This window comes from Sebastes umbrosus, chromosome 12, assembly GCF_015220745.1.
Source record: "Sebastes umbrosus isolate fSebUmb1 chromosome 12, fSebUmb1.pri, whole genome shotgun sequence".
Taxonomy (NCBI): Eukaryota; Metazoa; Chordata; class Actinopteri; order Perciformes; family Sebastidae; genus Sebastes; species Sebastes umbrosus.
The window spans coordinates 17710872-17727922 of record NC_051280.1 but is presented as its reverse complement, the minus strand read 5'-3'; the positions used below and the strand labels follow the sequence as shown (position 1 = coordinate 17727922).

The window sequence follows — 17051 nt, the reverse complement described above, 5'->3', positions numbered from 1 at the left end:
TACATACTATATACATTATAGACCTGTATTTTAATTGCTGTTTAAGTTTTGACCAATTTGTTGCTTTATTAACCAGGTTTCCACTTGAATTGTAATTCCTGTTAATTTTTACTATTTTAATTTAATGTTTAATTATTATTTTAATAATAAATTACAATTCAGTAAATGTATATTTATTTGTCACATTTTGTTTTACAAAGTTAGGAAAGCAATGTTAAGTCAAGCCTGATGTTGCCTTACATAATAAAAGAATGATCCCAGTCACTTCACAGGCATACAGTTTATTAAATAAACACTAGTATCTCATTGATACTCTGTACTCAAAACTGCACAAGTGGAAAATGATATTGCACAGTGAGAATGAAATGAAATTCCACCTGAAAATATCAGGTTATTGTCATTGTCATTGTTTTGGTGTGTAAGTGTAAGTGGTCTACTGGGAGCAGTGCTGGTTTTGGAGTCTGAGCAGCAGATTGTATTAAAATATGTGCAAAAAAATTACAAAAGATGAACATAAAATGGTTCACTGCCAGCGTTAAAAATGATATACAATTTACAGAATTTTGTATCTTTAAAAAAAAAAAAAAGCATGACAGCTAATCTCTTACACTAACATAATAAAAATGGAAATGCTTTAATATCACTGGAGAACATCCAGGAAATGCATAAAATCTTTACCAATCAGCAGGACGACAGAGGGTAAGTTACAGGAGAGCCACTACAGATTTATTTTTCATAAATGTAATTAAAGAGAAGAGGAAAAGGTTTGACCCCGACGTGATTTGAACACGCAACCTTCTGATCTGGAGTCAGACGCGCTACCGTTGCGCCACGAGGTCTGTTGCAGCTCGGTAGCATTAACAATAGATAAACATATCAGCTATACGCTATCACTGCTTTTGTCTATTCCTAATACTACTCGATATGAGTGCAAGTAACTTCACATAAAGCAAATTAAAAACACAATTGACGTTAGAAAAGAACAAAAGTCTGTTAGTATCGTGTTGTTGACACGTCATAATACCATTCACGAATACCGAAGCAGTGATGTGTACTGTAATATTGGAATATGATCACACATGTGTGTGTACATGGCCGGTTAGCTCAGTTGGTTAGAGCGTGGTGCTAATAACGCCAAGGTCGCGGGTTCGATCCCCGTACGGGCCACACTTGTTTTCTGAGTTGATTGTTTCGCGTTCATCTATTCTTTTTACTAATTTCTGTTTATATTTATTTATTCGCGTATTAACAGTGCACTTTCATAGACTAAGCTACTGGAGTTACCCTGCACTATATTCATTTTTAACAGTCTCTTCTGCACTATATTCACCTTTTTAATAGTCGTGTATCACAGCTGTTACCCTGCACTATATTCAGATTTAACAGTTTTCTTCATCTCTTTGTATTTTTATATCTGGTATATTTTTTTGTACTTTGTACTTTGCACTTCTAACTTTCTTACTGCCTTTTTACTAACATGTTTTGCACTATGGAACTGTGATGTTGGAAACTTGAATTTCCCTAGGGATCAATAAAGTTACTATCTATCTATCTTTCTATGTATCTATCGATCTATCTATCTAATACATTTCGTTTTTATACCTTTATTTATGCATTTATTTATTGATACTGAAGTAATTTTTCGTCACCCATATAGGTCCAAGTTTGACCACAACTATGCATACTAATTCAATGTTCCATGTAAAGGGAGAACAGACTGTATTTACAGTACAGCTACAGTACAGGATGTTCTCAAGTCCACATAGGATGATTTATGGACCCATGTATGGATTGTCGTTCCCCCATTTTCTAAGTGAGTCTTGTAGGTTCACAAAAAAATACAATATATACAACAAAGTAAAAGTATGTGAAGTAAAAAGTGAAAGTATGTGAAATAAAAGCAGCAGATAATATAAAAAATTGTGCAAAACATTACAAAATATTACCATAAAATGGTTCACTACCAGCGTTAAAAATGATATACAATTTACTGAATTTTGTATCTTAGAAAAACAGTATGACAGCTATATTCTTAACGTACTAAAGTGACGTAATAAAAATGGAAATGCTTTAACATCACCAGAGAACATGTACAGCTTACAACGCCACCAAGTGGACAACATCCGGATCAACAATAAACAGCCATAATTAACCAAATTCAAAATTATTTAATTTCTATTAATATTTTGGTATTTGAATGTAATAACACACTGTATAATGTGTTTTACTACACTGGAGTGAATCGGTAAAAAATATTTTTAAAGTCCTATGTAGATGCAGAGAGAAGCACAATAGATTCTAGTAGTTGAAGTAATACATAGTTTTACATTTATGATGTACTCTTACCTGGCATTTGAGAGAAATTAGAGGGCGAAATTCTTTGAGGATAGAGAGAGAACATACTGCGTTATTGTTCGCTTAACTTTCTGTTAACCTGCAACCGAGATAGTTTTCTGGGCTTTCCTTGGTAACGTTGCGGTGCTCCTGCAACACTGAAAAGGAAACATTTGGATGCACAGACATGAAAAAGTGTGGTCAAATCTGTATCTCGTTTTAATGAATACGCGTTGGTGGTATAGTGGTTAGCATAGCTGCCTTCCAAGCAGTTGACCCGGGTTCGATTCCCGGCCAACGCAAACCCTTTTCATTTTTGTCAATGCAATGGCTTCTTCCATTCAAAGAAAATGACCGAAAGATGCATCAATAACTTTAACTAACTGTTTTATGCACAGAACTGCAGCAGCTAACAATGTCTTGTGTTAAATTGGTATGAAGTAGGAATGCAACGATCCGACTTCTTCAGTCCCAATACCGATACCTGGGCTTTGGGTGTGGGCCAATCCGATCCGATACTAGTGTTTATTTAATAAACTGTATGCCTCACTATGTGGAAGTGACTGGGATCATTCTTTTATATGTAAGGCAACATCAGGCTTGACTTAACATTGCTTTCCTAACTTTGTAAAACAAAATTTGACAAAAAAAAACATATACATTTACTGAATTGTAATTTATTATTAAAATAATAATTAAACATGAAAATAAAATGGTAAAAAATCTTCAAAATGAACAGGAACAGCGATACTTAGGCTTTGGGTTCTCGGCCGACATCGAGTACTGATCCGATTAATAATAAGCTGTATGCCTCACTGTGTGGAAGTGACCGGAATCATTATTTTATGTGTAACGCAACATCAGGCATGATTTCAATATTGATTTCCTAATATTGTAAAACGAAATATAACAAATAAATACATAGATATACATTTACTGAATTATTTAGTATTAAAATAATAAATCCTACACCAGCAAATTGGAACAAAAAAGTCTTCAAAATTAACAAGAATTACAATTCAAGTGTAAACTTTTTTAATGCAGCCACAAATTGGTCAAACTTAAATAGGAATTACAGTATATAGTGTAATAGCATATAAATATAGAACTGAATTGTATAGATTGGCCCCATTGTCACAGATACCCGATCCAGCTATTTGAGTCAGTATCGGCCGATATCAGATCCAGTATCGTATCGGTGCATCCCTAGTATAGAGGTGTAACTACTCAACATGTTTGTACAGTACATAACAGTGGAAATGTGGGTTATTTACAGCTATTCATATCCTGTCTGCATACATTATGCACAAATAAACAGCACAATGCTAGTTTAGAAATAGTCATCGCTAATATTTTGGAACAGTTAGATGATTGCTATGACATACTGTAGTCTTAATTTAAAAACAATGAATGTATGTTATTATTTCTGTGGGAATAGTTAAATGTGAGGAGACAAGTGATCCTTGATAATTGAAGTATTGCAGAGAAATTGTAACAACTGGATATAATTATGCAGCCATATCATTAGGTCCGTTTTTGTTATGTTAAATGTTTGAAGTTGATTATTATTATAAATTTAACTATTTGTTTATCTAACTATTTTTTATCCTTTTAGAGGGCACAGTGCTCGTAACCTCAGAGACGTTGGAGAGATGAGCTACAGTTGTGTTTATTGCTTCACATGTAATGAGCGTGCTCGGCCTCCCACACTGGTAGCTCAAGATGTTGTGATTTAGTGTGTTCATTATGTGAACACTAGAGATGGTGTGCCACTATAATAATTTAATGTCCATCTCATATCATTGTGCTCCCTTTCAGAGTACAAGGCCACTGATTTGTTTTTAGTTGCCCAGAAATTCTCCAAACACCAATTTTGCTTCAAGATGATAACACTTCCCTTCTCATACAGCTGTGCACTCACACCTAAAGGGAATTGTGCTTGACTTTCTGCTACACATTAGAGAACATATTAAGTATAATGACATAATTAAAAAGTGGGACCACTTTAGAGTACTGGATATGCAGCTCAGGATTTATTCCACCAATTGACATTTCAGCAACACCTCATTCAGAAAGATTAAATAGATCTGGTGGGGTTACGAAATGATTAACAAAACATATTAAAATGTGTTTATTCTTCAAACATTTCTCTAATATTTGCTATTTTTATTTGAAATACTGGATAATTTTACCTCTTCGTGTCTATACAACTTATTCAATAGAGTGCTGCAGGAATGAGTCCTAAAACCCAGAAATGAGTTAGCATTTTAGCCCTTCGGGTTCCCTCGTCTGGAAGTCAATGTTTTTTTAGTTAAATACCCGAAATAAGGTCTGTGGTTAACACAAGCTAAAGAGATTTTAATGTTTTTTCTACAACATAAAATACATCAATACATATCCCACTCGTGAATTTTGAAGCCTTTATGTGTCTTTAAAAAGGCGGTTGCTAACAAACAGCTAAATGAGACTACTAAACGTCATCAGGCAGACTTGTTCGTCGTTACAGCCTCGTTGTGTATACTTGCGTTGATGTGGCCGTGGTGTAGTTCGCTAATAGCCGAACGTTAGCTTTTTACTTCTGGTGATTTAATTTACACTTCAAAAATCATAGAAGTGGTGTGGAGATTATCTTGCTGAACAAAATGTGTAAATATCATAAACGTGTGTTTGCCACAGAGCTTATTTTTTGCGATCATGCAAAACTCATTGGAAAAATGCCATTGGCTTTTTGTCGAGGGAACCAGGGCGATGCTAACTTCCTGGTTGATCCTACAAAAATACATCATCCCTGGAGCACCAGGGAGGCGGAGTTAAAGGAAACGCTACTGCGCCTGCTCTATGGGCCCAGTGGATGCGGAAGATCGCCGGATGATCCAGGTACTTTATCACTTGGCAGTTGAGCCATTTTGGCTTCAGGCGCCACTGACCAACTCTCATAGGAATGACCAGGAGCCTTCAACGCTGTATCCAGTTCTCTTATACATCCATGTGGAGCACTCTATAACAATCTGAGAAGCGCTGACATATAAAAATATAAAACCTTTGACAATGTGTCCCTTAAAGGGTCACAAAGGTATGGACCGCCTATGTCATACACACACGCACACCCACACACGCACACCCACACACACACGCTCACACACACCCTATCACCAGCATTGATTGATAATAGATGTAAACACAGACTTGCTGAACAGGAAATGTATCACTGTTTCTCCTCTCCCCACTAAATTCATTTGTTATCCTATTCACCGGTGTTCATCCTGCTTACCCTCTTTTTCCCTCTGTTGCCATGGATATGCTATTCCTATGGCAACTGCAGGCCTTTGTGGATGGCCTCGGGCCCCCACCGTAGAGGACTCTCTGAACCTTTCATTACACATTCCCTTCAAGCTCTCAGACAAATCACACAAGTAGCACATACTCTAACTCCGTCTCTCTAACTGTTGCCCTTTCTCTCTCTCTCTCTCTCTCTCCATGCCCCCTCCTCTCCTTGTGTCTCTGTGCTGCTCTGCCCTTGCACTCTCACCACTGTGTCTAACTTTTAAGGCCTTGATGCACATGCTCAAGACAGCCACACAGCTGTTTGTTGATTTAGTGTTCACATTACCTAAATTACACCGCAGGTATTCACTGCGTACGTGACACTAGATGCCAGTGCTGGTAGGAATAGGGCTGTGATCAGATTTGTAGTATCGCTGTCATAGAGTCAGCGCCCCGAGCTTTCTAATTTTCGGTGGCTGTGGAAACCAGAGCTCCATCTTTAAAGATGCATGAGACGTCTTGAGCTACGGAGAATAGAGATGGAGGCTCAGCCGGAGAAAGTGTTTCTGTGTCAGAGAGAGTAAAAGAAAAGGAGCGGGGAGGCTCGTGCAGATGGCAGTGAAGTTTCCAGTGGCGGGCCAGTGAGGGCCCAAAGCAGAGTATAGTGTCAGGACTGTTCACTGTGAGTGTGTGAGGGGCAGGTGGGGGGCCTCCACCTGCTGAATGAACCCCGTCAGCATCGGGGAGTACCATGGCCTACGGGTGGGATCTTCCCTGCTCAGCATTGTGGCGGGTTGCATCATCATTGGGGTGTCCAGGGAGTGTGACGCTGATGCTGTAGGAGGGATCTTTCTGGGAGCGGGAGGCCTCGGTGAGTCTGTGTGGAACTTTCTAGGAACTATTAACCCAGTTGTGGGAAAGGTTTTTAGTAATTGTTAAAAATGATTGGTTGTCTTGAGTGCTTTTTGCTTTGACTCTCTAAGCCCATACATTAATCTTTTCCTGTAGTTTCACTGAATATCGATGGAAGATTTGTTAGTGTAAACAGCTTTAAAATCATACTCAACATACTTAACAAAATGATTTTAACACATTTTTACGAGAGTAACTTTTTGGGAGGCCTCTATGGAAAATGGCACATTATTTATGTTTGTAGTCACAGAGACCCCAGCTGTGAAACATGGTTACATATATTGGGTTTTCATATCATCTGTGTCTGTGATTGGTGCTGTTGACAGCACTTTTTCCGCTGCTCTACCCCTTCCAAATTAGTAAGGATGAATTTCTCTTTTTGGAGTTTTATAACTCAAACATTTAGTTACGCTACAAGGAAAACCTACTCTACATTTCTTTATGAATGAGTTACTGGAAAACAAAAGGCATACATGCATTTTCATGCATAACCCATAAAATCTATAAAACAAATAATAATGTTTCTTTATTTTAACAATGCTTTATGGTAATTTGCATATTTTGTCAGCTTCATCAAATTTGCAAGCATAGGTTGTGTCAAAAGGAAAGTATCACTTAGGTACTGTTCTAGATATTGTGTTTTAAAGGTGCTAAATTCAATATCAAGAGCATTAATTTATAATTAATATAGCATCAAACAACTATTTTCTCTGTAAAGATATAGAGGAGTAATGTGTACCTGACGGCTCGCTGTCGCCATGTTGAGAGCCGTTGAGAGGCAATAAAAATCCTGTGTTGTAAAAATTCTATATATAACAATGATCATTATTTCTACATATACAGCAGCAGGATCTGTGAGACCCCAAACAAGGAGGAAGTAAAACTTATGTTTAAAAAAATCTCCTCTGAGTATTGTAGTCGTGTCTAGAAGGTAACCAACAAATTGCGAAATCTGGCAAAAACTCTCAGGAGACTCACTGCTCGACCTCCTACCCTAACCTTAACTAGGATGCCCGACGGGCAAACTGAGGAATATTTGTTTAAAAAAAAGAAGAAAAATCCTAAATTAAAGTGAAAGCTCTGTGGCCTGTGACATTTTCCCTCCACCATTCTTGAAAAACACACTATGTGATCATTTGATACAACAGTGTAACTGGAACCAACTGACCGCCTGAGGAGTTGCACTACCAAGATAAAGGAATGAGAAAGAGAAAGAGCAAAGGGCATGGCTTTGATCCGAGGACGACAACACCAGCATGCATTGTTAATGGGAAATGCATTCTCACTGATGATTTGATCGGTGTTCAATAATTAATTTGTGTTTCTAATGTGCGTGAGAATTTGGCAAATCAAAACTGAGCACAGCAGCTTGACGGAGACATTCACTCTGGCAGCACTTGTGCAGCTAAGTAGCATCTAATTATGTGTTTTGGGGCTTATGTGGCTCGATGCCTCCTCCGACACATAGGCTGACTAATGAGTATGAACAGAGTGTTCTCGGCAGATTCTTTTCACTCCTTCTGCAGTTTCGTGACATTTTAAGCACATGCATGCATCACAGCCACCCTCAGGACCTGCCAGGGTTTAATGCCAACTCTTGTGGCTTATAAGGGAAATCAATAACTGTGTTGAATTGGAGCAGAGTGCCACTGAGAGGCACACAAGCCCTGCGGTTCAGATATTACTTTATTCTTCAAGTTGAGCAGGAAGAAACATCACACACAGTATCTGGTACACTAAAAATAATCTGAAGGCTATTTCATCAAAGAGTCTTATTGTTGGTTGTGATGTCTTCAAGTATGGAAACTTCTATGAAAAAAGGAAGATAGTTTTTTTACCCTTTGGTGTGGCTCACATGCATCTATGGCACTTTAGCAAATACAATTAGCAGATTGATCAGCAGATATCCCTTTATAAAGAGATCTTCCTCCTCTCATGCAAATTCAGGTCAAAGAATAAACATTATCATGATTATGACAAATATTCACAATAACACTGTCCTTACTTCTTATTTATCCAACCAATAGTGATTAGGACACTGTAGTAAAAGCAGTGTTTTTTATATCATTCATAAGAAATTAATTATGCTATCTGCTTTCCAGGTCTCCTCATATCGATCTACCCCTTCATAAAAGCCTGGTTGAACATCAACCATATTCTTCCATCCTTTGGTAAGTTGTTTGATATTTTGTATTCATTATTTCAACATTCAATGTAAATACTTTGAGACCCACAATAGTTTTTTTTAGAGGGTTGCAGGGGGTCTTTATGGGGAGATAGCAGGTCAACAGTATATGTCACATAGAAGTGGTGTACATCATCTGAAAGCTGGGAACCTGACGAAATAAACATGAATGAATTAAAATAAATTAAGAAAGTGTATAAGGGCGTAGAACATAATGCCAGAAGTATATGATGGTTGTTCCAATGCTCATTTATGTCTCATAATTTGTTGCAGCAATTTTTAGGTTGATACCATTTGTTACACAGATTTGCTGCTAAATTTAACCATTTTGACCTCCAAAATACCACATTAAGACACCAAGACCTTGAGGAACACCATAGAAAAATCCATGCTGTGATTTGGTATCAAAAACTTTTGACATTTGGAGAATTGCATTTTTCAGCGATTGGATGGCGAGCACTTCTGTTCTGGAAACTGTTCAGAAACCCCCTTATTGTCAATATACCTAGGAAAGCCATCCATCCTCTGAATGCTCTAGGTCTCTAGTTTGTGGCTGTAAAGTTCCATGAGGCTGTGATTATCCTAGAGGTCACCACAGGTCATTTTATACAGCGAGGTCAAGTTTCAAAAAATGGTCTCACTACAATGAAATGGCTACTATGGGGACTAACATCATCACACATGAATACATTTGGGCTCATTAAATCCATAAGAGTTTCAGCTTCACAGTGATATTTAATTATGTAATTCCAAGACTGTTTAGGGACCCCAGTATACAGAAATATTCAAACATTTTTAAAACTGGCAAAAATAACACATTTATACTGCATTAAAAAAAAATGCATGTTTTTTGCCCAAAACTGCATGTGATTATCATAAAGTGGGCATGTCTGTAAAGGCTCGTGGGTACCCGTAGAACCCATTTTATTCACATATCTTGAGGTCAGAGGTCAATGGACCCCTTTGAAAACAGCCATGCCAGTTTTTAACACGTCATTTAGCCTCCTTCGCGACATGCTAGCATGACATGGTTGGTACAAATGGATTCCTTAGGTTGGTTTCATGTAATATCCATATATATACCTTCACTCTAGCTCTAAAACCGCTACAGCCTCTGAAAAACAGTAAAGTTGGTTGTGATCGTGGGTCTCAGGGGGTTAAAATTATTTAAAGTGAAATATTATTTTGGCTCTGAAAATGTCTTAACTTCCCAGGAAACTTCAGAGTGCACCCCACAACTGTCAATCCGGCTCCTGATCAACCTGTAGAGACAGTAAGAAGAGAAGGTGAGTGTGTGAGCCAGCCTTTTCTTTAATGCCAACCATATAGAGGTATCATATAACATTCAAGGATATGTTGTTCAGTTTGCTACTTGACGGTGAGTCGTCAAGTTCATGTCTGTTATTTGTTGATAGCAAATCTGCCACACTGGAGAGCTAACAGTTAACAGCAGAGAGAGAGGTGTTGTGTCTAGGTGGTTATTGCAGAGCATCAGTCATCTCTCTAATATCTCACAGGGTGCAGTTGAAAAGTAAAAAAAAAAAACCTGACATGTTTTCTTCTTTCATAACCACTTTCTCTTGACCTAGATGCAAAACATTATGAAATCAAGGAAAGATGTGAGAGAAAGAGCCGCTGTGCTGAGAGAATTGGACTAAAATTGCATTAATGTAACACGTAGTAAACATTGTCATATAAATGATAGCTAATCATATTAGCAACATACAGAAAATGTGCACAAAGGCACTGTTATAATACTGAGCAGCCAACCAAGTATGGAAATGGATAAATATAACTTGAAAGGAAGACCTACATATACATATTTGTGCTCATAAAAATATAAAATAGTATGTTTATTCAAATCAAACACTGAAAGTCAATTATATTTTATCTATTCATGTAACATAGAGGTCATTTGTAAGTGTATATCTGGTTTTAATTCATTTTAGAGATTTTAGAGACATTTAATTTCTAAAAGAGAGATGGTTTTTAACACACTGGTTTTGTGCATGAAAAATTAAATATATCTTAATAGTATTTTATTCTATTATTTGGGTATAATCTAACATATACAGTATAATCCAGCACTAGCTCTTGCATTAATTCCTATAGATCATTGTAGAACATGTAATATACAGATTAACGGCTGGTTTTCTCAATTGTTAATTAACTGTTGGATTTCTGCATTCTGCATTTCTGCACAAACTGCATGTGATTATCATAAAGTGGGCATGTCTGTAAACGGGAGACTCATGCGTATCCATAGAAACCCTTTTTCATTCACATATCTTGAGGTCAGAGGTCAAGGGACCCCTTCGAAAATGGCCATGCCAGTTTTTCCTCGCCAAAATTTAGCGTAAGTTTGGAGCGTTATTTAACTTCCTTCGCAAGCTAGTATGACATGATTGGTACCAATGGATTCCTTAGGTTTTTTCTAATTTTATATGATGCCAGTCTAGCTTTAAAACTGCGCCTGCTACAACCTCCGGAATATCGATTGCGTTAACGAAATTAGTGGCGTTAAAATGAATGTGCGTTATCGTGTTAACTTTGACAGCCCTTATTTATATACTACAGTTGTATATACAGGGACACCAGATATATCTGAGGGGTTGTGACATGATTAAGGGGAGAGGAAAGAAGGAAGAAACAAAGTTCTGATACACAAATCTGTTAAGTTTTTGAACTTTTCCTCTAATCTTTGATTTTTGGTGGGATATTGGATCATTTGTATATTTATTGACATGAAACCACGTGAAAAGTTTAGAGGGAAAAATCAATGTATGATGGAGCTGGCAGACTTTTGAAATGTGACATCGACTGCACACTGATTTTTGTAAGACGTCACAAGCCAAAAAGGTGGTTTGGTCTTTGATAATGTCTTGCTTTATTATCCATTGTGTAAAATGTTCATCTCAAAAGTAACTAAAGCTGTCAAATAACTGTAGTGGAGTAGAAAGTACAGTATTTCTCTGTGAGATATAGTGGAGTGGAAGTATAAAGTATCATAAAATAGAAATCCAAGTATGTATGTGCCTTTTCCCCTGAGATTATGTTTTTTCTCACCTGCCAGCCTTCATAGCAGGATATATCTCTCTGACATCTACAGACTGAAACATGAAATGTTCAACTGAATGTTGAAGCATGTTGATCTGCTCTCCTGTGCTCTCGGCAGGGACTCAGAGTCAACTAAATCTGGAGCGCTCCAAGAGTCGAATGGGAACCTTTGTGGAGGGCGGACCGACGGCTGAGCCCAACCCAGAAGAAGGGTACGTAGCCAATATCATATCCTGTGAATTATGTTCATATGCAAATAATGTGGATTAGAGATTTATACACAAGAGCAAGAAGTGGTGTCACATCCCAATTGAAGTCACGACCACAGTCATTTCATAACGATAAAAGAGAATAATGTATCTATGTAAGAAAAATAGTGAACATTTTGCAGATATCTTTAATATGAATGTTTTGTCGATATCTTGAAGAGCATAATCTGGGTAACATTAAATTTACTCCATCACATATTAAAATAATCCAAAATATTGTATATGAATACATGAATACATGCACACACAGGTATATGCTTCTTTTTTTCATAAACCATGACAGCGATCTTTCCCTCACCTTAACCAAGTAGTTCTTCTTTCAAGATCCTCAACCTCACCTAAATGTAACCATTGCATTTATTGATTATTGCATTGTTGTCCTATTTTGACGCACTGCTTTCTACCAATCTATGTCAACAAATACTGCAGGAATGTTTTTGATGCATCACTAATTCTTATGTAAATGTCGCAGACATTAATTAACTGAACCTTCAAAGGGTTTTCGTGACACATTTTCTTGTCCATAAAGCTGTGAGTTAATGCTGAGCTGCCCTCATAAAGTGGAACAATCACTTTAACTTACTACAGCAACAGAGCTTTTCTAGGATAATGTTCAGTAGGAACGCAGTCAGGCTTTTATTTCACTGTAATGAGGTTATGATGACCTGCCAGATGGAGACTTCAAAGTAGAGCAATGATTTGACCCACACTGTTTAGATGTGTGTCTGCTTTCATCTCAGAGTCAATTCTGGGTTTGAGGCAGTCACTGCAACGCATGAGTCGATATGAGTTTGATTTACATGATTTGATGGCCAATTATTCGCATGATATGTCGCTCTGTTTGTGGTATGTCCGGTGACCATTTTTTGCCAAAAACGTAGTTTACTTTGACAAGATTAAGATGTTGCACTGATTCATGCATGATATAAAAGGCATGGTGTTGATTAAGTCATGCTACATGAGGAAGTGAGTCTCGTCTCAATATTTCTGTACTGCACTTTTACTTTTTGTATTCCAAAAGTGTCCAAAAGTCAAAGGCCAAGGTCACTGCGACCTCACAAACGTTTTTGGCCATAACTCAAGAATTCATCTGCTAATTATGACAATTTCAAGTCACGATATTTTGGACAGATAGACATGGATGTAAACTGCAACTTGACTGGTTGGCAGAGGCATACAACCACAAGGCAGTAGTTCTAGTTTTATCATAGCTACATTGTCGGTACAATATCCAACAAAACACCTTACATAAGACCATGTGCCTTTTTGTTGCTTGTACAAACTATGTAGAGGATAAAGGGGGACTTTCAGAAGTAAACATTACAAGGTATCACCTCCTTTTCATAGTCAAACAGTCACTTTGTATGTTTTGATATACACTGTCCTTCAAAACTAAGCATTTTTACAAACCTGTGAGTGACATAATTGAAAAATAATCCTTTTTCAATGCTTGATATTATTAAATCTAAACAACTGAAGGTGCTAAATGCGAGATTGGGAGCATTTCTATTGCCTCTGCACGGCTCTCAACATGGAGACGGCTGACCCGTCGGCTCGTATCTAACGGTGCTAACAGTGACAACTATGGCAATAGTGCTGACAGAGCTAACAGTGTTAACCTGGAGGGGAACCGGAGGGTGGATGCTACGCTTCAGCAACAGCGCCGTCGGTTGGGACGGCGCGTTATCCGCTGTAGCCGACATATGAGAGCAGTGCAGAGCGGCGGCAGTGATAGTCACTGGCACGCACACATGCACGAACATGCACTAAAAGCATGCACGGCCAGCTCAGCAATGTCATCAAAGCATGAAGAAACTCTGATTACAACACACACACAGAGGGAGAGACTTCATTCTCTGCTCAGGTAGACATTACTCCTCTATATCTTTACAAAGCAAATAGTGGTTTGCTGCTACATTAATGCTCAGGATATTGAATAGAGCACATTTAAGGTCACGTTTATTGCATATATCAGCTTCAGATATGATCAAAGGAGGCCACCTATTGTGTGGGACAATCATGTAAAATGCGTTATTAAGTTTTTAGGACTGATTTCTATCTGACTGATTTCTATCTTTTGAAGAAAGTAGCAGGTTAACTGGGCAACACTGGAAAAAATCCATTATTGTGTCACACAAACGGATACAATACAACATCCGTGGCTTACGTGAGTCATGCTCTGCTGTGTTGCAGGACATCTTCAGACATGCCAGACGTCTTATCTAGACGGAAACTTAAGCAGCCACCTTCTGATCAAGACCTGCCATGATGTCATCACATGACCTGGCTGACCAATATTATTCAACTTCCCCACTAAATGTTCTTCATTAGGTTTCTTTCAAGTGTGTGACAAAAGATGCTGATTTTCTGTAGAATCGCTGTATCAGCTGAACTTGTCCTGATTGTTGGGATCACCTCGTGAAATTGTACTTATATGGCTTAATAAACGACTCCAAAGATTAAATTTGTGATTGTTAGAGAAGTATTTCTAAACTTCCTGCCAATGAGTGAAGTTAATTAAGCCCAGCAGTCCCACATGTGTGCAGTTCATCTTATCATCTCACAACGTTCTCAGCCGCCAATTAAGAAATGATAATGGCCGTTCTGTGATGATGGGACTCGGCTCAAGTTCCCCTGCTTGTATTTGTCATGAGCAAAACAAATTGGAATACATGTGTACAGATAGACACACAGACTCCCAGACACACACATACACAGCTACATGCACACAGCGAACTGCACCCCCGCAGTGAAACATAATACATTGATATTCAGGACAGCACAGGCAGAATGGCTGCTGCATGGGAAGTGGCGTGGGGAAGAACGCTGTGCTCTGACAAAAAACTGTGGCGTGCTGCGAGGCTGAATAATGTCGGCAACGGGAGCCCGAGGAGTCTGCAGTGCCTTGATGACAACCAGCAGTTTCATTGTCAGGCCTCAAATCACAATCCCCCTGTGTCTGTGTGAAGTTTAATAATGGAGAGACACATAACACGCCTAATTGCACATCATCCAGAATGGGTTAAAACTCACCTGAATGAAAACCATGAATGAAAGCATGTAACATTTTGGGGGATCTATTAGCAGAAATGAAATATAATATTCACCTGAAATTAAGAATGGTTGTGTTTTCCTTAGCTTAGAATGAGCCCTTCATATCTACATAGGTAGCGGGTCCTCTTCATGGTGTCCCCCATGTTGCGCTGCCATATTTCTACAGTCGCTCAGAATTGACAAACCAAACACTGGCTCTAGCAGGAGGTTTTTGCGTTTTTACGTTACTTGAAGGCCACCGTAGTTCTCCGAAACGATTTAAAGGGTCAGTTCACCCAAATTACAAGCAAAACCCCACATTTCTTCAATTATGGTACATGTCCACAGGGGTGTTTTTATCGCGAGGGATCGCCTCGCTTCCCAGCATTGGAGGCTTGATGGTGATGCCACTAGATACAAGGCACTCGGCACCTAATTGGATGAACGCTTTCCCTCGTGGGCTGCTGCTCCCACCTTTCAAACCGGAACCAACATGGTGGCTCGTTTGGAAACATTTTTCTCTTATATCACGAAAAATGTGTTTCTGAAAACATTGTATGCGAGAAATAAGTTGCTGAATCTGTCTTTATTTTAAATAGACAACGCTTAGTTTAAAAGTTTCTTGGGAGTTTCCAGAGGCGGCGAGACACGCTGGACGCCCCGGATTTGCTTAAAGTAGCCTAGACCTCAACTTTATGCAAATGAGGAGCGGCCGACGTGACGTCCCATCTCTCTAACAGCACCGCCACGTCACCAGAATGCATTGCACGGCTGCTTACATAGACAATAAATGGGATGAGCGGAAAGAACAGAGGCTGTGGACACGTACCTTTACCCCAAAAGGTGTCCAGCCACATATATATTTTTTGTTTAATTTAAAGAGATCTAGAGGTATCCATCCATGACAATTACCCAATGCAGCTGAAGTGAATGGAATTTATTATTACGATGCAAACCATAGGGTGCATAATAGGTCTTTGCAAACAATCTGAAGAGGTCGTTTTCCCTTCTCTGTGCACCTTGGATGTAAAGTTGTGCTAGATAACACTTCTCTACTTTACAAACGAACATTTTAAACATGCAAAGAGTTCTAAAGAACAAAGTTAGTAAGTGGACCTTGAGTTACGAATCTTTTTGTTGTTTACTCTCAGGTTTTAAGGTATTATTGGTTATAATTTTGAATTCAGCAACCTCTCTAAAAGATTAATAAGTTGCAACTAATTTAATCAGCCACAGCTTGTTAATAGTTAATCAATCATTCATGCTTTATTAACATTTATCAGCCCTTAATGAGAACAGCTTTTGGGTTTGCCAGGTGGTGTTTATCCCCCTCCAGCATGACATTTGCTGTGTCTGTTTTAGCTCTTATAAATCATCAGACAGACCCCTCCAACGCACAGTTTGACCTCTGACCTTCTGAACCCTTTATTAATGATTTATTAACACTTAATTACACACGATTTACTAACTTCTGTTAGGTGACCATTTTAAAAAACATTTATACCTCAGACGTGTTTGCCTTTTTATTTATTCATTTATTAATGACTCAGCCAGAGAGATTTTTCACAACCTGGCAACCCCCAAGACTGTCCTATAATTAATGACTTATAATTGATTTATTAAGCCATTAGTCTCAATTTAAGAGCCCTCCATGAAAAAGTGGCATCATATTAGCTTATTTAAAGGGACTGTTTGTAACTTTTTACACGTATAGATCTACCGGGTCAGTTTCCCATGCGCGCTCACATATGGCTACGCTGTTCAGACCCCTCCGCTGCCTGCTTGCCTTCACTCACACACCGCGTGCGTTCTCGCTCCACTCTCACGTTCATGCGCGCTCACTCCACACTGCAGAAGAGTTAGTTTAGCTCTGAGAATATCTAGTGAATGTACAGTGAATGTTTGTGCAGAAATAAATTCTGCAGCTCCTCCAGACCAACAGAGGTTTCTCGTGTCTTGTGAAGTGACGGGGCTCCGCAGAGAGAAACGTTATCATC

General features: G+C 38.5%; 1 protein-coding gene and 3 non-coding genes across 4 annotated transcripts; 3 read left to right on the top strand and 1 right to left on the bottom strand.

Annotated features, from left to right (window-relative positions):
• Positions 1-767: 767 nt before the first annotated feature.
• Positions 768-839, bottom strand: trnaw-cca. The gene has a single exon. It is a non-coding gene; the product is annotated as a tRNA-Trp (tRNA).
• Positions 840-1093: 254 nt separating this feature from the next.
• Positions 1094-1167, top strand: trnai-aau. The gene has a single exon. It is a non-coding gene; the product is annotated as a tRNA-Ile (tRNA).
• Positions 1168-2564: 1397 nt separating this feature from the next.
• On the top strand, positions 2565-2636 carry trnag-ucc. The gene has a single exon. It is a non-coding gene; the product is annotated as a tRNA-Gly (tRNA).
• Positions 2637-6321: 3685 nt separating this feature from the next.
• On the top strand, positions 6322-14485 carry kncn (kinocilin). Its single transcript, XM_037788365.1, has 5 exons — positions 6322-6469; positions 8613-8681; positions 9910-9981; positions 11871-11964; positions 14215-14485. The coding sequence occupies exons 1-5, from the start codon at positions 6322-6324 to the stop codon at positions 14288-14290; spliced, it is 459 nt and encodes a 152-aa protein (XP_037644293.1). The 3' UTR covers positions 14291-14485.
• The last annotated feature ends 2566 nt before the right edge of the window (positions 14486-17051 follow it).